The sequence below is a fragment of the Herpailurus yagouaroundi genome, unplaced genomic scaffold (genome assembly GCF_014898765.1).
Source record: "Herpailurus yagouaroundi ecotype Mexico unplaced genomic scaffold, PumYag 205, whole genome shotgun sequence".
Classification (NCBI taxonomy): Eukaryota; Metazoa; Chordata; class Mammalia; order Carnivora; family Felidae; genus Herpailurus; species Herpailurus yagouaroundi.
Genome location: NW_024412436.1, coordinates 5,846,910 through 5,867,398, shown reverse-complemented (window position 1 = coordinate 5,867,398; position 20,489 = coordinate 5,846,910). Strand labels below are relative to the sequence as shown.

Sequence of the window (20,489 nt, the reverse complement as noted above, 5' to 3'; positions counted from 1 at the left end):
TTTTTTTTTTTTTTTTTTTTTTTTTTTACTTCTTTAATCTTTTATTCTTCCTTAGGCAGTTTGTAATTTAGTTCTTTTCTGATATAATTTTTATTTCCAGAGTTTTGTCAACTCTTATTTTTTTTATTTCTGTTCTTAGTTTTGAAATTTCTCACTCAGGACATGTTTTCATATCTTAAAATCCTTCTTTGAGGATATTTAATTCAACATAGAGTGTTTTAGTTTTACCTTTGTGGTGTTTTGGGGATGACTTTGGGGAGAAGTTATCAGCTGAAATGTTTTAAGTCCCCTTTTCAGTTTTCTTCTTGTAGCTTTCTGTAGATCAGGGTATGTTGTTCCTTTGCATTTCGTGGACAGGGCTGCTGATTTGGGACGTTTGACATTCTTCATTCCAGTGCTCCCTCTTCTGTCTGTGTAGCAAATGGCGGTTCCTTTGAATGCTTTCAGGGTGGTGGGTCTTCCCATTTTTCTCGTTCTTTTCTCCTGAAAAGTCCTGTTTTTCCCCCTCTCCCGTTTGCTTTTTTTACCCCTCTCTGTACAATTTCTAAACAACTTCTCCCTTCCTCTTACCCCCTGCTGCCCAGAAGCCTCCCCTTCCAGACTACCTCCTAGAGTCCCACAGGTGCTTTTTAGTCAGTGCTCTGATCTATCAGGATTCTGAATATTTACAGATCTCATTGTGGAATTATTGTAATTTAATCTTAGGCTCTTTATTTCCCTTCTGTCTCTCCTCCAGTGTTCTGGGACTCCAGTCTCCCTCTAAAGCCATATAAAATAGCTTGGTATAAACTTGAGAAATTACTCCATTGAAAACTAAGAGTTATTTTCCCCCATTTTATAGGTAGTTTTGTAATACTCTCTTGGTTATGCATCATCTATAGATTTTCTGTTTTGTTTATTCTTGTTAATCTGTAAAATTTATGGATGATATGTTAGCATATTTTGATTCATATACTATTACCTCAGCTATTTGTTAATGTCTTTCTAAAACTTTACCTTCAGAGTCCTTCAGTGTCTATGTTATATACATTATTGACTTCTCTGTCATCCAGAGTTTTTGTGATACAATGTTTCTTAAAAGAGAACTGCACCATACACCATAAACAAAAATAAACTCAAAATGTATTAAAGACTTGAAACTATAAAACTCCTAGGGGCACCTGGGTGGCTCAATGGGTTAAGGGTCCAGCTTCAGATCAGGTCATGATCTTGTGGTTCAATAGGGCTCTGTGCTGGCAGCTCAGAGCCTGGAGCCTGCTTCAGATTCTGTGTCTCCCTTTCAGCCCCTCCCTTGCTCTCTCTTTCTCTCTCAAAAATAAACATTAAAAAAAGAATTTAAGAAACTATAAAACTCCTAGAAGAAAACACAAGCAGTAATCTCTTTGACATCTGCTGTAGCAACATTTTTCTAGATGTGTCTTCTCAGGCAAGGGAAACAAAAGCAAAAATAAACTATTGGGATTACACCAAAGTGAAAAGCTTTTGCACCGTGAAGGAAACCATCAACAAAATCAAAAGGCAACTTAATGGGAGAAGATATTTGCAAGTGATATATCTGATAATAGGTTAGTATCCAAAATATATGAAGAATTTTTACAACTCAGCACACACACAAAAATCTGATTTAAAAAATGAGCATAGGACCTAAGTAGTCCTTTTTCCAAAGAAGCCATACAGATGACAGACATGTAAGAAGATGCTCAGCATCACTCATCATGAGAGAATGCAAATCAAAATCACAATGAGCTATTACCTGACACCTGTCAGAATAGCTAGAATCAAAAAGACAACAACTAACAAGTGTTGGTGAGGATGTGGAGAAAAAAGGATCCTTGTGCATTTTTGGTGGGAATGTAAATTGGTGCAGCCACTATGAAAACAGTATTGAAGTTCCTCAAAAAATTAGAAATATCCTATGATCCAGTAATTCCTTTACTGTGTATATTGTCCAGAGAAAAAACACTAATTGGAAAAAATCTATGCACCCCAATGTTTACTGCAGCATTATCTACAATAGCCAAGATAATGGAAGCAAACCAAACGCCCATCCGTAGATGAATGGGTAAAGATGTGAATATTACTCAGCCATAAAAAGGAATGAGATCTTGCCATTTGCAAAGTATGGATGGACCTAGAGGGTGTTTTGCCAAGTGAAATGGGTCAAAGACAAATATCATAGGATTTCGCTTATATGTGAAATCTGAAAAACAAAAGCAGAAACAGACTCATAAATATAGAGAACAAACGCGGAGGGGAGGGGAATGGGGACAAATAGGTGAATAGGGGTAAGAGGTACAGACTTCCACTTAAGGAATGATGAAGCTACAGGGATGAAAAGTGCAGCACGGGGAATAGAGTCAATGGTGTCTTAGTAGTGTTGTGTGGTGACAGATGGTCGGTACACTTGTGAGTATAGTGTAGTGTTTATTAAACGTGGAATCACTGTTGTACAGCTGAAAGTCTCTACTTCAGTTAAAAAAATGAAAAATAATTTTAGGGGAAGGATAAATTTATGGTTACTAGGAGAAAAAAAAGGAAACCAAACAGACTGAGCAAGTATTGTGCAAAGAAAGTGAACGACGTGAATTAATGTGAAACACATAACAGACATATGTATTTATATGCTGGTGTATTAAAATACTTGTTTGCCACTAACACCCTTTATGCAAGTTTTTATGCTGGTTCTTGATGTCAGCAGAAAGTGTTCAGAGACAAACCAATACTTTTCTCAAATAATCTTCAATTGGTTCATTGAATAAAATGGGTTGCAATTGTTTGTCATCAAAAACAACCAAACTCGTACATGTGTAGGCAATGCAACGATTTCTTAGACCAATAGCAATTGTAAAACACCTTCATTTGGAAGGTGCATTTCCACTGAAGTTAAAAAGTGAAAAATGCATGTTTTAAAATAGAAGAAACACAGTGGTGAGCTCAGTTGTGTAAGTGTAGGCTACAACAAGAGTAGCTTTGGTGTATGACATTGGGGCCGGTGCCATGGGATTTTGTTAATGATGAAACTATTACATAATACTTTAAGCACTTTTGTAATAAACTGCTTCAGATGGGATGGATTCTAACATACAGTATTTTTTAGACAGGAGATTGTGTTGTAGTAGTCAACAGAAACTACTGTTGGAATTTGTTAGTTAATGTAAGCAGATAGGACTCCTTTCAAATGCTTCTTTGGAACTTCTTTTACATTAAAGTTTATAATAAATTTGTGATAAATGCCTCTAGCTTCAGGTAGATGAAATGGATAGGTATTGGTGAAACTGAGTACAGTTAGACAAAGTGAGTATCCGAATCTTAAGAGGCTGTTGATGGCTATCCTGGAATTTTGAAGACTAGAATATTCATAACTTTTATAGATCTTCCATTCTCTTTGTTGCTTTTTGTCATAATTGTCCCTGAATTAATTCACTGTGTAATGACATCTGTTTGAAACAAGGTAGTTTTTAATCAGCCAGTATTTATGGAGCATCTCCTCTGTCCCAGGCACTGTGCTGGAGGTTCAGTGGTGAACAAGATTTACGTGGTCTCTGCCTTCATGAGGCCAACGTTTTAATGGGAAAGAGAAACCTACAGTAAATAATAAAATGGTAATTTTAGCTTGTGATCAGTGCAGAGAAGGAAATCGGTAGGATACTGTTCCTCTTCTTGCAGAGCAGACTAGGTAGAAAGACTGCTTTCTAGAATAGTCAAGAATACTTTTTTTTTTAAGATGTAATATTAAAACAGATCTGAAGCAAGAGAGAGATGCAGCCATGCAAAACTAGAAGGAAGAGCATCCTGGGCAGAGAGAGGCAAAGGCTTTGAGGTGAAAGCTTGGTGTTTACTGGAAATTGTTAGTGTGACAGAAAGTAGTAAGTACAGGAGAGAATGTACAAGGTGAGGTTGAAGAAATAAGCAAGGGCCGTACACACTGTAAGCCTTCTTAGCTACAGGAAGGAATTTTTCCCCGTCCCTCCCCCCTTCCCTTCCGGCAGCCATCCGATCTCTGCATGTAAGGGGTACAGGAAGGAATTTTACCAAACAGGGAATTAACAGAATTTGGTTAGGTTTCTAAAAGATCCTCTTGAGGTTTCAATGGATATATTGAAAGGAGGCAGGAAGGGAAGGAACCAGTCCGTAACTGTTAAACCATTTCTCTAGTCAAGGCAAGAAATGGCTTGGACCAGAGTAGTGACAGTAGAGATGGAGAGGAATAAGTAGATTTCATCTTGGTAAAAATCAGCAGACCTTGCCGATGGACTGGATACAGGAAGAGCGTGAAAAGAAATAAAGACAATACTCAGGTTTGTAGTATATATTTCAGAGTAGACAGGGAAGAGAGAGGAGCAAGTTTAGAATGTTTTGAGGCCCTGGTGAGGTAAGATCTAGAAATAACAAGCAAGCAGCTGGTCTTCCCAGCCTAGAACTTCGTGAAGAGATTTGGATGATGCCAGCATTCATCATTTCACTATGTGCCAGGCACTGTTCTGGGCACTGAAAATGCAACGAAGAGAGACCAGTTCTCTGCTTTAATGGATATTGACGAGGTTACTTAGGCAGAGGGCAAAAAGAGAAGAAGACCAAGCACAGAACCCTAACAAGCTGTGGCATTTTAATACTGAGCAGAGGCTGACTTGTTGAGGTCTCTCTGCCTGCAGGTACTATCCTGTTACACATACTGTCACATTCATCATCAGTGCTGATTCAGGTTGAAGATATGAGGAAGATAAGTAGGATCCTAGATGCAGTAATTTCATAGATCTCATTGGGGTACTTGGTGGGGGAGGGATGTTTGTGTGCTTTTGTTCTCTGGATTTTCGTTCTTTGGGGTTGTGACTTGTGGTGTTCCTGTCTTGATCTTTCCATGTTGCAGGGTTTCTTTGAATGTCTGATTGTCTTTGGTTATGTTCATATTTAGAAATGAGGCTGCAAAGCTGAGTGTTTAGTATTGTTCATTGGGGATTAACAACTAATTGGGCTTTACTCTAGGGGAAGCAGATAAGAGCTGGATGCTAAGTTGAGACAAAATCCTAAATGCCAGAATATTGAGGGCTTTGTCTTAAGATACTACCATCCGTTCTTGCTGCCTAGTTCTCTAAGAAGAGTTTACTTCTTTGCACAGTCAGGGAACTTGACCATGCTTTGTACAGAAGAAGTTCAGCCTCCTGGTCTTAACCTCTGCTGTCTGGCCAGGGATATGTCCATGGGTTCAGAGCCTCTCTAGAGTTCTTGGAGGCAGATTTGTGTAGCTGGTTCTGTGGGGGCTGAAGGCTATGAGTTCCTTTGTCTAGCTTCATCAGTTACCACTCCTTCGTTTACTTTCCATATCCCACAGGTGTGTTACACTCTCTTCCATGGAAACCTCTTTCTGTTTTCTCCTTTCCTGTGGACCTCTACTATTTTTATTCTTTGGACTGTCATTTTGATAGGATTTTGGGAGCAAGAGGAGATAAATTTATGCATTTTTAACCAGAAGCCCAGCAGATAGTAGTTTTAAGAGGTGTAGTTTTTTTTTCTTTCCAAGTAATAAATTTATTTTTTAATTTAAATCCAAGTTAGTTAACATAGAGTATAATCATGATTTCAGGAATAGAATTTAGTGATTAATCACATACAACACCCAGTGCCAACAAGTGTCCTCCTCAATGCCCATTGCCCTGTTAGCCCATCCCCCTACCCAATGCCCCTCCAGCAACCCTCAGTTTATTCTCTGTATCTAAGAGTCTCTTATGGTTTCTCCCTCTCTGTTTTTATGTTATTTTTGCTTCCCTTCCCTTAGGTTCATCTGTTTTGTATCTTAAATTCCACATATGAGTGAAGTCATTTGATATTTGTCTTTCTCTGACTTTTATTTTGCTTAGCATAATACCCTCTAGTTCAAGGGCACCTGTGTGGCTCAGCCGGTTGAGCGTCCAACTTCGGCTCAGGCCATGATCTCACTGCTCATGGGTTCAAGCCCCGCATCTGGCTCTGTGCCGACAACTCGGAGCTTGGAGTCTGCTTTGGATTCTGTGTCTCCCTCTCTCTCTTCCAACCCTGCCCGCACTCTGTCTCTCTCAAAAATAAATAAACATTATAAAAATTAAAAAAAAATACCCTCTAGTTTCATCCATGTTGTCCCAAATGGCTATCAAAAGGAATGAAATCTTGCCAAGTAATATTCCATTGTATATATACCACATCTTGTTTATCCATTCATCCATCGATGGGCATTTGGGCTCTTTCCATACTTTGGCTATTGTTGATAGTGCCGCTGTAAACATTGGGGTGCATGTGCCCTTAAGAGGTGAGCTTTTTATTTTGACATCATTTTAGAGTCATTTTTTCTTAGCCCAATTTTTTCAATTTTAATTTTTATTTTTTAAAATTTACATCCAAATTAGCATATAGTGCAACAATGATTTCATGAATAGCATGAATAGATTCCTTAGTGCCCCTTACCCATTTAGCCCATCCCTCCACCCACAACCCCTCCGGTAACCCTCAGTTTGTTCTCCATATTTATGAGTCTCTTCTGTTTTGTCCCCTTCCCTGTTTTTATATTATTTTTGTTTCCCTTCCCTTATGTTCATCTTTTTTGTCTCTTCAAGTCCTCATATGAGTGAAGTCATATGATTTTTGTCTTTCTCTGACTAATTTCACTTAGCATAATACCCTCCAGTTCCATCCACGTAGTTGCAAATGGCAAGGTTTCATTCTTTTTGATTGCCGAGTAATACTCCATTGTATATATATATATACCCCATCTTCTTTATCCATTCACCCATCGATGGACATTTGGGTTCTTTCCATACTTTGGCTATTGTTGATAGTGCTGCTATAAACATGGGGGTGCATGTGTCCCTTGGAAACATCACACCTGTATCCCATGGATAAATGCCCAGTAGTGCAATTGGTTGGTCGTAGTGTAGATCTATTTTTAGCTTTTTGAGGAACCTTCATACTGTCTTCCAGAGTGGCTGCACCAGCTTGCGTTCCCAAATTTTATTATTTTTTAATGTTTATTTTTGAGAGAGAGTGTGAGTGGAGAAGGGACAGAGAGAGGGGGAGACAGAGGATCCCAAGCGGGCTCCCTGCTGCCAGCAGCTAACCCAAGAACTCACAAACTGAACTGTGAGATCATGACCTGAGCTGAAGTTGGAAGCTTAACCAACTGAGCCACCCAGGCGCCCTGAGTTTTTTATTTTTAACAAATATTTAGGTGGCTCTCATATATAAGGCCGAAGACTAGGGAAACACAGGAAAGAGTAACATGATTGTCCTTGACTACAATGTCTCCTGGCTGACGAGCAATAAAGCGAAGTAAAGACAATGGAGTTGTATATGGTAATTTTTCTTATCACTTTTAAAAGTGTTTCCAAAGATAATGATACATCAGGGAGCAATCACTTCAGTGTGAGGGTTAAAAATAACATGAAATACTTGATGGGGTAAATGTTTTATTTGGTTCTCCTGGAAAGATGAATAGAATTTCTATGAGCAGAGATTTGGGTTGAAGGGAGGACCTTCCAAAAGAAGAAAATGACCTGAACAGTGACTCAAAGGAATGAAGCAGAGACTGTTTAAGAGAAACTAGTGAGTCAGTTTGACTAGCATATAGAGCCTCTAGAGCAGCCTAGTTCTGAGCAGGGTGTAAAGACTGGGTTATCCTTGGAAAAGAGGAGGAATCTTAATCCTGAAAGAAGAGAAAAGGACATCATTGAGACCTTTTGAGACAGGAAAAGAGGATTGTCAAGGCCTTCATGCTACATGTCATTGGAGTGAATGAGATTGTGTTGGAACTCAGGAGTAAGGTTGCAGATTTACTCAAAAGACTGACTTCCTTGTGACCTTATGACTTTGGAGTGGAATTTCATAAATAAAATAAACCCATCTAAGAGGTGTTCAAACTGGGGCTAGATTTGAGGCTGCAAAGTGAATATAAATAGCTTAACAAAGTGGACAAAGCAGTTCTGATATTTGACAGAGTGAATCCTCCTTTACTAGAAAATATAGTCATTCTTAGGGGGGGTTGGTGGGATGATTTTGAGGAAGAGAATCCAGAAGAAAAAAATGAAAGAAAGAAAAATACCGTATGATTTCACTCATATGTGGAATTTAAGAAACAAAACAAATGATCATGGGGGGAGAAAAGACAAACCAAAAAAGAGACTCTTAACTATAGAGAACACCAGAAGAGAATGGGGTGGAGAATGGCTTAAATAGGTGATGGGGATTAAGGAGTGCATTATGATGAGCGGTGATATATGGACGTGTTTAATCACTAAATTGTACACCTGAAACTAATATTACACTGTGTTAACTGGAATTCAAATTTTAAAAAGTATAAGTAAAAACATCAAAACAGTATCATTCTTAACAGTGTAACTATTAGATTTGGAGGCATTTTCCCCTGGGATCAGATTCCTATAGGTTTGTTCTTGGGTTCTTTGTTTTTAATCTTGGAATACATTGCTGGTTTTTCAATTGCTTTTATTTCAGATACGATCTACATGGAAATGTGTATATGAGGTACTAAATTTGGGAGTTTAAGTTCCAGAAAAGGAGCAAAACTAACTGGAAATTTAAACATTACTTGATTCTGTGTGTCTGTGTAAGAACTTAGGCTGTTTCAACCTAAGCCTTCATTTTAGACCTAAGAGTTTTATGAATCCTATTTACTGAATCACTTTAGAATAGCAGTGGGAAATTCTTAATTTTATATTTAGTCTTCCATTCAGTTAAGTAACTCCAATTAAGTGCAGATAACTGACTTTTTACACTTAGTGTTTAGCATGTTTTTAGTAATTTTTAAGTGATTCTTGGTAGGTTCAGGCAAGCTTTTAATTACTCAAGTAGTAAGTACTCTTCTGAGTCTCAGTAGACTGTGCCTAGTGGAAAGATACGGGTTTATAGTGGCTGTCGTTGTAAAAATACGCTGTTCATCATTTTCTCTCCAGTATTATCTCCTGAGGTCCCCGCTCAAACATCACCTTCTCCGTGGTACCTCTCCCGGCTGCCTTACCTAAAATGTCCCTTGTCTGCAACATTTCATATCAGCTTTTTCATCTTTATTTTTTTCCTCCTTAGAACTTGTCTTGATCTGATTTATTGTGTATTCTGCCTACATCTTTTTTGATCTGTCTTTCCTACTAGAAAGTAAGTTTTGTGTGATTAAGAGTTTCTGTGTTTCATTCAGTACTATATCCCTAGTGCCAAGAACAATATCTGGTAAATAGTATGCACTTAGTAAATGGTTGTCAAATATGGTAACCATGGTCACTAATGTGTCTTTGTAACACTCATTTTATTCCAAGGTAGAGTTTACCGGTTATGTGTAGTTTATGAATTTGCATCAGAGGAGATACATTAAAAAAAACATTTTCTGAAAAAATCTATTTTTTGTTTGTTAAATGTTAAACCTTTGAGTAAGGATGTTAGTTTTTCTTAAATGATTTTAACTAAGTAAGTTAGAAATCTGGCATATAAAAACCCTTAAACAGTGCTACTGCTGTTAAGGATATTAAAGTCCTTTTTCTTTTTTGTACAGGTGCAAGTGGCATGAAGAAAACGATATTCTCTTCTGTGCTTTAGCTGTTTGCAAGAAAATTGCGTAAGTTGGAGAAAGGAATTTCTTCATAATGCTGTATTCTGCATTGAATTCTTAGCCATTTTGCTCGCTGTTGCTTTCACCAATGGGGTTAAACACTGTTCACTTCTATTTCCATAATTCTCTTTTTAAAAAAATGGTTGGGTTTCGTGTGTGTGTGTGTGTGTGTGTATGTGTGTGTGTGTGTGTGTGTGTTTTCATGTTAACCGTTACTATTCTGCACGTGTGACACTTGTTTGGGAGAGTTAACCACCTGAGTGATTTGGGTGAACCTTCAGAAGCATTTATTGAAAATTTTCGTTATAGGAGAGTGAAGTTCCCTACCATCATTAACAACAGCACCTCCTTGTTAAGGTGCTCAAAAAAGACCCTTTTCTTCTCATTTTTAAAAATGTCTCAAAAGAGAGCGAGAGTGAGCAGGGATGGGGCAGAGAGAGAAAGAGAGAATCTCAAGCAGGCTCCAGGTGGTCAGCACAGAGCCCGGTGTGGGGGCTTGAACTCACGAACTGTGAGATCAGGATCTGAGCCAAAATCAAGAGTCGGATGCTCAGCCAGCTGAGCCACCCAGACAGCCTGCTTCTCATTCTGTAGTGAAAACACCTGGAGCCTCAGCTCTCTGGGTGCTCTGGTGGTCCCTTTACATGGCTGGTGGCATTGGTTTTGAGGATAGATAAGTGTTTTTAAAGTTGTAGCCTAATTTCTGTTGCTGCCCTCTCCTTGCCTTAAACATTTGAGAATTCTAGTAATCTTTACTCCCATCCATGTTTCCTTATAATGAACCTGAAATTTTATCTGGTAATCAGTGGAGTATTGCTTACTAGTAATGACCAGTTCATTGTATGTATTGCTACCCATTCCCATTTCTTCTCTGAATCTCTAAATTCCTGCCCCCCCCAATTTAGAATGGTATATCTTACATGCTTTTTCTTTATATTAGAAATTTTAAAAATCTGAATCCTTTTAGAATGAATTAGATCAGATTCTGATAATGAGCTTTTATTACTTCCTTTTAAAGGTACTGCATCAGTAATTCTCTGGCCACTCTCTTTGGAATCCAGCTTACAGAAACTCATGTACCACTTCAAGATTATGAAGCCAGCAACCGTGTGACACCCAAAATGGTTGTATTGGATGCAGGGCGTTACCAGGTAAGGAGCTGACTTTTAGGAGCTCCTGGTCTCTTTGTGCTGTTCCATGTGGTCCTGGCCAACAACAGCTAAAGATCGGGACTTTGGTTCTCTTTTTCGTAAAACATTTTTTAAAAATCCTTTGTGGAATGTCAAACGCTTCTTAATCCAATTGGACCCAGTTGCATAAATCTTTTTTCTTCTATATTTTCCTACTATGTTTAACAGAGTTTTAGGAAAATCAAAATTAGCAGTGGACTAGTCTATACAAATCATATCCAAAGTTCATTCCAAAAATTAAGTGTCTAAATGTAGACAGTATAAATATTTAAAATATTTACTTCAAAAATATGTAAGACCTGATTTAGGATTTGATTAAAAGCTGTCTAATTTCCCTACCACCTTTCTTCCCTCCTTGCAATTTATTTACTAGTAGTCCTCTATATACTCCTAATAACATAGCAGTTAAGAGTATAGACTGTGGAGTTAGAATTCCTGAATTGCATTTCAGGCCTGCTACATACAGTCTGTGTGTCTTTAGGCAAGTTATTTGAGTTTTCTGTGCTGATTCCTTATCTGTAAAACAAGAATAATAATAAGGGCTAGTAGTTGCAGGATTAAATGCAACTGTATATGAAAGTGCCAAGAACTCTGCCTAGGAACATAGTACATAATAAATGTTGTTGTCACTTGAAAATAGTTCATAAAACAGTGAAAAGGGAACCTCCAAAACAGAATGAACTATTGTTACAGTCAAGGATTAGGATCTCACAAGTATTATACTTAGCAAAAGAAGCAGACTCAAAATATTATATGACATTCTTTAAAAGGCCAGACAATAATGATAACATATCCAGAGTTCCAGGGGCTTGGGCTGCCTGTAAGGGGATAGCACGAGGGAAGTTTTTGAGGTGATAGAATGGCTCTGTACCCTGATTGCGGTAGTGGTTTCACAGATCTCTTCGTGTGGTAAAATTTGTAGAGGTGTACCCCCCAAAACAAGTCCATCTTAGTGTATGATAATTTAAAAAAGAGAGGGTGCCTAAATGGCTCAGTGGGTTCAGCGTCTGACTCTTGATTTCGGCTCAGCTCATGATCTCACAGGTTCGTGAGATAAAGCCCCGCTTCAGGCTCTGCACTGACAGTGCGGAGCCTGCTTGGGACTCTGTTTCTCTCTGCCCCTCCATCGCTCGTGCATGTGTGCACACTTCCTTGCTCTCTCTCAAAATAAATGCACATTTTAAAAAATAAAACCGAGGATATCCCGGAGGTCTCTGTATATTCTTCAAGCAAGACTTTTCTTTCTCCTGTTAACTCTCAACCCAGTGATTTATCATCCAGTACCTATTTTGTGTCCTTCCGGGGACATTAGGCAATGTTTGCAGACGTTCTCGGTTGTCCCAGCGGGGGAAGGGGTGCTACTGGCATCAAGTGGGTAGAGGCCAGACGTCCTACGATGCACAGGACAGCCTCCCACAGCAAATGTCAGTAACGCCCAGGTTGAGAAACCTTGCCTTCTTACCCCGTCATCACTGTGTTGAGACTGCCAGAATTAATCTCTGTATTATTTTTTACATCACTCACTGCAGAAACTCAGGATACCTAAATTCTCCCTCATCTCCCAGACTCTTCTTGTTTGGCTGACTGTGTTTCCTGGCCCCACCCAACTCCTGGAAAACTTTTCCGTGGGTCTCTCAACCTTAGTTATCAGCAAAATCTCAAATATCTTCAATCTTTTCTTGGGAAGATCTGTTTATCTTCCGTCTTCTAACTAAAATTTGGTTATCCTCTAAAGATACTGCTTCCCTATTAATCCTATCAAATCGTAGCCTCTTGAGGCACCTGGGTGGCTCAGTCAGTTAAGCGTCTGACTTTGGTTCAGGTCGTGGTCTCACAGTTCGTGAGTTCGAGCCCTGTGTCAGGCTCTGTGCTGACAGCTCAGAGCCTGGAGCCTTCTTCGGATTCTGTGTCTCCCTCTCTTTCTGCCCCTCCCCGGCTTGTGCTTGCTTGCTCTCTCTCTCAAAAATACTAAAAAAAAAATTTTTTAAATGGTGACATCTTTTTTTCCCCCCATTTATCATGGGCTTAGATTTGAGATAGTTTTCCTTGTTTACCATTGCCTCTTATAGGCTTGTTCCTATCTTCTCCCTAAAATCCTTAGACTTTGGATCTCCTGCCATAAAGGCTCTAGCGCCTGATAACCACATCGTGGAGTCAGTAGGCCCCTGAGTGGCATGTCCTCATTCCTAGAGCAACACTGAGCCATGTTACCAGACAGGATTCCTGCCGGAATTCTTGAGGTCAGCTTCCACGTAGATAATCCAAGTGCCCGACCTCTCAGTTCTTTGACTTCCCTTTCTCCGGCGGTCCTGTTTCCCACTATCCTGTCCTAGACCTTGGTGGTACCACTGGCACATATGCAGTGCTGCAGCCTCTCCTGAACCTCCCTCACCCCTGCCCTTGACCTCCTTCCTTCCCAGCTTAGATCTCTGGATCTGTTGTTTCCACTCACTTGCAACATCAACTTCATTGACCCTCCCTTTTTTTTTTTTTTTTATCATACTTGATTGATAAACACTACCCTGACTGAATCTAACTCTTCCCTATTCTATTCCTATACTCCTGAAGCTAAATGAGACTGAAAAGAAACTGCCATACTGACTGATCTAATCACTACCAGCTTCAAGTGAGCCCTTAGTGTTACCTGTCGGTTGTCCATTTCTCCCACTCTCCTAGAGCTTTTTCTCACCCCCTTTCTTTTTTTTTTTTGTTTTTTTTGTTTTTAATGTTTATTTTTGAGAGAGAGAGGATGAGCGGGGGAGGAGCAGAGAGAGAGGAAGGCACACAATTCAAAGCAGGCTCCAGGCTCCGAGCTGTCAGCACAGAGCCCGATGCAGGGCTCGAACCCACGAGCTGTGAGACCATGACCTGAGCCGAATCGGACGTTTAACTGACTGAGCCCCCCAGGCGCACCTTTCTCACCTTCTTTCACTTCAGACTTCAACCACCTCATCCCTCATTCATCCTTGTTTGAGCTGATGCCCTTGCCTCCTACTTCTCTGAGAAAATAGAAGCAATCAGAAGAGGTTTTTACATAGTCCTACCACTGCATCTACCATGTACTCTTTGACTCCTGTTTTAATGCACGAATTGTCTGTGTTCCTGCTTAAGACCAATCCTTCCATTTACGTTTTAGATCCTATTCTCTTACCTGCTCAAAGATGTGGCTCCAATAACTTACTTCTCTTTCCCGCATCATCAGGGTCTCTCTCTGTTCTGAATCACCAGGAAACATGCTGTGGTCTGTTTTTAAAATTAATGTTCATTTATTTTGAGAGCAAGCGAGCATGAGCAGGGGAGGGGCAGAGAGAGAAGGAAGGAGAGAATCCTAGGCAGAGCCCCACATGGGAGCTGAAATCAAGAGCCAGACACTTAACGGGACTGAGCCACCCAGGTGCCCTGTCATCTCATCTTTAAAAGTAAAAACCCTCTCTTGACCCTGTAATTCCCCTCCAGACACTACCCTCTGTTCCTTTTACAGCAGTCTCTTCAAAAGTTGATCAGACATTGTAAAAGTGGGTGTTTGTATTTTATAAACAGTAATGTGAAATTGAAGTAGGTGATCCAATAATTGATAAGAAAACCATTTTTTCCCTTGTATTTTTCTTTGTTACTTATAGAAGCTAAGAGTTGAGAGTCCAGGATTTTCTCATTTCAACTCTTCTAATCAGGAACAAAGGTCAAACACACACACTGGTAAGCATCTTCTAAGAATGTACCTCAAGAAGTATTGGGCCTAAAGCTTATTCAGATTCTAGGGTATGGTACTTATTAAACAGATACTCTAAATTAGTTTTAGGTTGGGGCGCCTGGGTGGCTCAGTCGGTTGAGCATCCAACTTCGGCTCAGGTCATGATCTCACAGTCTGTGAGTTCGAGCCCCGCATCGGGCTCTGGGCTGATGGCTCAGAGCCTGGAGCCTGTTTCCGATTCTGTGTCTCCCTCTCTCTCTGCCCCTTCCCTGCTCATGTTCTGTCTGTCTCTGTCTCAAAAATAAATAAAAACATTAAGAAAAAAAAATTAGTTTTAGGTTATGAGGATCTTATTGAATTGGGAATTTTATTTGATGTTACCACCTTAAACAATTTCAATACGTATATTTTTGTATCACTTTAATTTAGTCTTATTTTTGTTCAAGGCATTTAAAATAAAGCCTTTTATTCCTGTAGCAGCTGTAGTTTTGTAGTTCTGTGATGTCTTTGGGCAGATAGGAAAATTTTAAAGCTAGTGACATGAAATTTCAAGTGGTGCCTGAAGAACTTCAATTAAGGTTTCTGGGGCTAAAAGCAGAAAGAAATATTCTTGTTCAGGCTTCTGCCTTTATTCTGAGAATCTGTTTTCCTTTACTAAGAATCTCTGTCCTATTCATGAAAGGCCTATAATAGGATAAGAGTTAATCGAGGCATCTCTAATTAATAAAATTATAAAATTGCTACATTTCTTTTCTTGTATTTCCAGTATCCTTAGGTGACTGTCCATCTGGGGTGAAAATTTCTGGCCAAAACAGCAGTGTTCGGGGAAGAGGGATTACGCGCTTACTAGAGAGCATCTCCAATTCCTCCAGCAATATCCACAAATTCTCCAACTGTGAGACATCGCTCTCACCTTACATGTCCCAGAAAGATGGATACAAATCTTTCTCTTCCTTATCTTAATGATGGTACTTTTTTCAATTTCTGGAAAAATTACAGGCCCAACTTCCCTTCTGACTAGTCATATTAAACAGATCACATCAATGATAAATGTCACTACTGTAAAAACTACTTAATTTGTAAGGAAATTCTGTTTCATAGATTAAAAATAATTGTGGTTGGAGAAGATCTTGGCATTTTTGCTTTTATTTTTTTCTTAGGGCTTGTTCTACTTCCTGACTGTATGGTGTGAGCGCCATTAAAGTTTGAGTCCTTTACAAACAAAACTGGCATTTCAGAGTTGTGCTTTTTGGGAATGTTTTGATAATCTTTTCCTCTACAATAAAGGTACTGCATATCTGTTATAAAAGTTTTTCAAATAGTGTTAATCTGTTTCTTCCCATTATGAGATGTGGAACCTTATTTAAGTACCTACTTTATGGACATATCTGTTATCTATCATCTTGGGAAATCCTTATAACCATTTTGAGAAAGGAGATTACCTCCATTTTACACACACACACACACACACACACACACACACACGCACACGACTCAGAGATCCAGGTCACATTCAGGAGTAACTGTAACTGACTCCAAGGACTGTTTCTCATATACGGCATTGTCTTCTACTTCCTTTTCATCTATTTTTGATATCAGATCTTTTAACAAGAAAAAACTCATACAGTGTAAGTTTATATTGCATTTTCTACTAGAAGATTTTTTAAAAAATCTTATATCCAAGCTTTGAAAACCTATCTTTCTTCAAAATCAACATGACAGTAATTGGGTTGGCTGGGGAGATGAAGAGAAGGCCTAAAATTATAATTCAGATCCATGGCTTTAGGTGCCCAAGTCCTGTTCTATGCCATCTGAATTTAATCTTGTATTATTCAACTTATATTTTAAAAATTTTATAGCTTGTGCTGCACTTTTGTAGTATACATGTCAGATAAACCAAAACAAGAAGTTCCAGAGATTTAGGTTAGAAGAATGGCTGATCTTTCTCTTCATAAACCCCCCAAATCTCATTAGTGAAATTCAAACTCCTGTCTCCCACTTTTTTTCAAAATTCTCTTGAAAGCAAATTTGAGGTATTAACTACCCTTCGGGAAGACTTGATGAGTGATTGGGATAATCAAAGTTATCCTGGTTGAAAGTGATTTCTGCTCCATTTTCAGTAACATTTTCTTTGTGTTATCTGACAATATTTAGAGCTTTTAACTGTTGCTGTTTGAGTTCATCACTGAGTTTTTCCTCAGTTGCTCATTTTGAGGTGCCGGTATTTCTGTACGAGATGTTCAGTGAACGTTAGAATGAATAATTTCCAGTAACATCTCCCATTCCATAGGTTGCCTTTCAGTTTTGCTGTGCAGACAGAAGCTTTTTATTTGGATGAAATCCCAATTTTTGCTTTTGTTTCCCTGCCTCAAAAAGTTGCCATGGCCGGTGTTAGAGAAAGTACTGCCTGTGCTCTCTTCTGGGATTTTAATGGTTTCCTATCTTACGTTTAGGTCTTTAATCCATTTTGAATTTCTTTTTGTGTATGGTGTAAGAAAGTGGACCAGCTTGTTTCTTTTGCATGATTGCTGTCCAGTTTTCCCAACACCATTTTTTGAAGAGACCATCTTTCCTTTGGATATTCTTTCCTGCTTTGTCAAAGATGAATTGACCATATACTTGTGGGTTCATTTCTGGGTTTTCTGGTCCACCGATTTCTGTGTCTACTTTTGTGCCAGTTCCATACTGTCTTGATCACTACAGCTTTGTGTTATAACTTGAAATCGGGAATTGTAATACACCTCCAGCTTAGCTGCACTTTTATTTTTCAAGGTTACTTTGGCTATTTGGGGTCTTGTGGTTCCAACATGTATAAATAACTTAAAACTCAACACCCGAAAAGGCAATCCAGTTAAAAAATGGGCCGAAGACAGGAACAGATATTTTCCAAAGACCAACAGATGGCCAACAGGCACATGAAAAGATGCTCAGCATCACTCATCATCAGGAAAATACAAATCAAAACCACAATGAGATATCACCTCGTACCTGTCAGAATGGCTAAAATTGACACAAGAAACCACAGGTGTTTGTGACCATGTGAAGAAAGGGGAACCCTCTTACACAGTTGGTGGGAATGCAAACTGATGCGGCCACTCTGGAAAACAATATGGAAGTGCCTCAAAAAAGCTAAAAATAGAACTACCCTACAATCCAGCAATTGCGCTGCTAGGTATTTACCCAAAGGATACAAAAAGATAGATTGAAAGGGATACATGCATCCCGATGTTTATAGATAGCATTGTCAACAATAGCCAAATTATCAAAAGAGCCCAAATGTCCATCAACTGATGATTGGATAAAGATTGTGTGTGTGTGTGTGTGTGTGTGTGTGTGTGTGTGTGTGTGTGTACATACACACAATGGAATATTACTCAGCCATTTGCAATGACGTGGATGGAGCTAGAGAGTATTACGCTAAGTGAAATAAGAGAATGACAGATACCATATGATTTTACTCGCGTGGAATTTAAGAAACAAGCGATCATGGGAAAAAGACAGATGGAGAAACAACCATATAAAGAACAAAGTAATGGTGACCAGAGGGGCAGGGCAGGGGGAGATGGATTAAATAGATGATGGGGATTAAGGAGCTCACCTGTTGTGATGAGCACCAGGTGTTTTATGTAAATGTTGTGTCAGTAAATTGTATACTTGAAGCTTAAAAAAAATTACCGTTGCAGATAGTGGAGAAGGAATGCCAGAATTGCAAATCCACATCAAACAGTAAAGTGCTCCATGAGGAAAGGAGCCCATCTTTCTTGTGGAATCCATTCCCATTCCTTTCCTCAAAAGTAAATGATTAATTTCATTTCTTCAGGTGAACATGTTCTGAGGGTCTGCTAAATGCTGGGTAGAAAATGCCAAGGTAAATAAGTTGTTTCCCCTGTCTTCAAGGAATGTCATTTCATGGGTGTCATGCAGGATTACTGTATCACTAAAAGTGCTTAGCGTCACCTGGGTGACTCAGTCCTTTAAGCATCCGACTTCGGCTCAGGTCATGATCTCACGGTTCGTGGGTTTGAGCCCCGAGTCGGGCTCTGTGCTGACAGCTCAGGGTCTGGAGCCTGCTTCGGATTCTGGGTCTCCCTCTCTCTCTCTGTCCTTCCCCCGCTCACACTCTGTCTCTCTCTCCTTCAAAAATAAAGAAACATTTAAAAAAAGTGCTTACGTACATAGATCAACTAATGGAATTGAGAATCCAGAAATAAACTATGGTCATTTGGTTTGACATTTGTGCCAAGACCATTCAATGAGGGAAATAATAATAGTCTTTCTACAAACGGTGCTGGGACAATTGGATACCCACATTCAAAAGAATGAATTTGGGCTCTACCATTTACAAAAATTAGCTCAACATGGATGAAAAACTTAAATATAAGAGCTAAAATTGTACAACTCTTAGAAGAAGACATAAGGGTAAAACCTGACCTCAGATGAGACATTGGTTTCTTAATAGGACAGCAAATGTAAAAGCAGCAAAAGAAAAAATAAATTGGACTTCATCAACATTAAGTCCAGTAAAAGTGTTCTTGTGCATCATAAAAACAGCCGCAGACTGGATGAAAATATTTGGAGATCGTTTTATCTGATAAAGGTCTAGTATCCAGAATATATAAATAACTCTTTAAAACAGCAATACAAGACAACCTAATTAAAAACCGGGTGTGTTTGGGCAGCTGGGTGGCTCAGTTGGTTGAACGTCTGACTTCGGCTCAGGTCATGATCCCACAGCTCTGTGAGTTCGAGCCCCGCATTGGGCTCTGTGCTGACGGCTCGGAGCCTGGAGCCTGCTTTGGATTCTGTGTCTCCCTCTCTCTGCCCCTAACCCACTGGCATTCTGTCTCTGTCTCTCTCAAAAATAAATAAACATTAAAAAAAAAAAAAAACAAACAAACCGGGTGTGGTATCCTTTAAGTTCTTTTGCCCATTGAAAAAAAAAATTTTTAACATTTATTTTTGAGAGACAGAGCGTGAGCAGCGGCGGGTCAGAGAGAGAGGGAGACACAGAATCCGAAGCAGGCTCTAGGCTCCGAGCTGTCAGCACTGAGCCTGAAACGGGCCTCAAACTCGCTAACCGTGAGATCATGACCTGAGCTGAAGTCGGACACTCAACCGACTGAGCCACCCTGGTGCCCCTCTTTTGCCCATTTTTTAATTGGGTGGTTCATTTTCTTATTAAGTTTTAAGAGTTCTTTGTACAACTTGGATAACTGTATTACATGTATCTTTTGCAAATAGTTTTTCCTCTGTGGTTTTTCATTTTCTTTGTATTGTTTTTTGCAGAACAGAATTTTTCATTTGAATGAAGCCCACTTTATCATTGATTTCTTTCATGGATTGTGCCTATAATGTTATATCTGAAAAGTCATTTCCATATTCAAGGTCATCTTAGATTTTCTTCTTTGTTATCTTCTAGGAGTTTTATATTTTTGTGTTTTCTTTCTTTTTTTTTTAACGTTTACTTATATTTGAGACAGAGAGAGACAGAGCATGAACGGGGGAGGGTCAGAGAGGGAGACACAGGTCCGAAACAGGCTCCAGGCCCTGACCTGTCAGCACAGAGCCTGATGTGGGGCTCGAACTCACAGACCGTGAGATGATAACGTGAGCCGAAGTTGGACGCTCAACCGAGACACCCAGGCGCCCCAGTTCTAAAAATATAATTTAAAAAACCCCATACATTTGGAAGTCATAGTGGAATCCAAAAACTTCTTTGTAGCTAAATGATAGTAATGATAGTAAAATAAATGATAGTAACTAATGTTATGATTCTGGATAGAATTAAACAATAATATAAATTCTACATATTACATTAGGATACTGAGTGAGGGAAAATATGGCTTTAAATACACTAAGAAAAGAAGGGCTGAAAATTAAGCAACTAAATACCCAACTTAAGAAATTAGAAAATGAACAATAAACCCGTGAAAAGTAGGAGAAAATGACTCAACCTCAATGAAATAGAAAGCAGAGATACAGTAGTAAGGTTCAACATAGTCCTACATGGCTCTTTGAAAAGACTATT

The 20,489-nt window shown here is 39.1% G+C and overlaps 1 protein-coding gene across 2 annotated transcripts in view; it reads left to right on the top strand.

Annotated features, from left to right (window-relative positions):
- MAEL (maelstrom spermatogenic transposon silencer) overlaps positions 1-15,687 on the top strand; it is a 36,895-nt gene extending 21,208 nt beyond the window's left edge. For both annotated transcript variants that reach the window (XM_040451781.1, XM_040451780.1), the window contains 4 exons: positions 9,524-9,586; positions 10,599-10,731; positions 14,391-14,466; positions 15,228-15,687. In XM_040451781.1, the coding sequence (XP_040307715.1) occupies positions 9,524-9,586; positions 10,599-10,731; positions 14,391-14,466; positions 15,228-15,424 (469 nt within the window). In that variant the 3' untranslated portion in view covers positions 15,425-15,687. The remainder of the gene's footprint in view (positions 1-9,523; positions 9,587-10,598; positions 10,732-14,390; positions 14,467-15,227) is intronic.
- Positions 15,688-20,489: the final 4,802 nt, after the last annotated feature.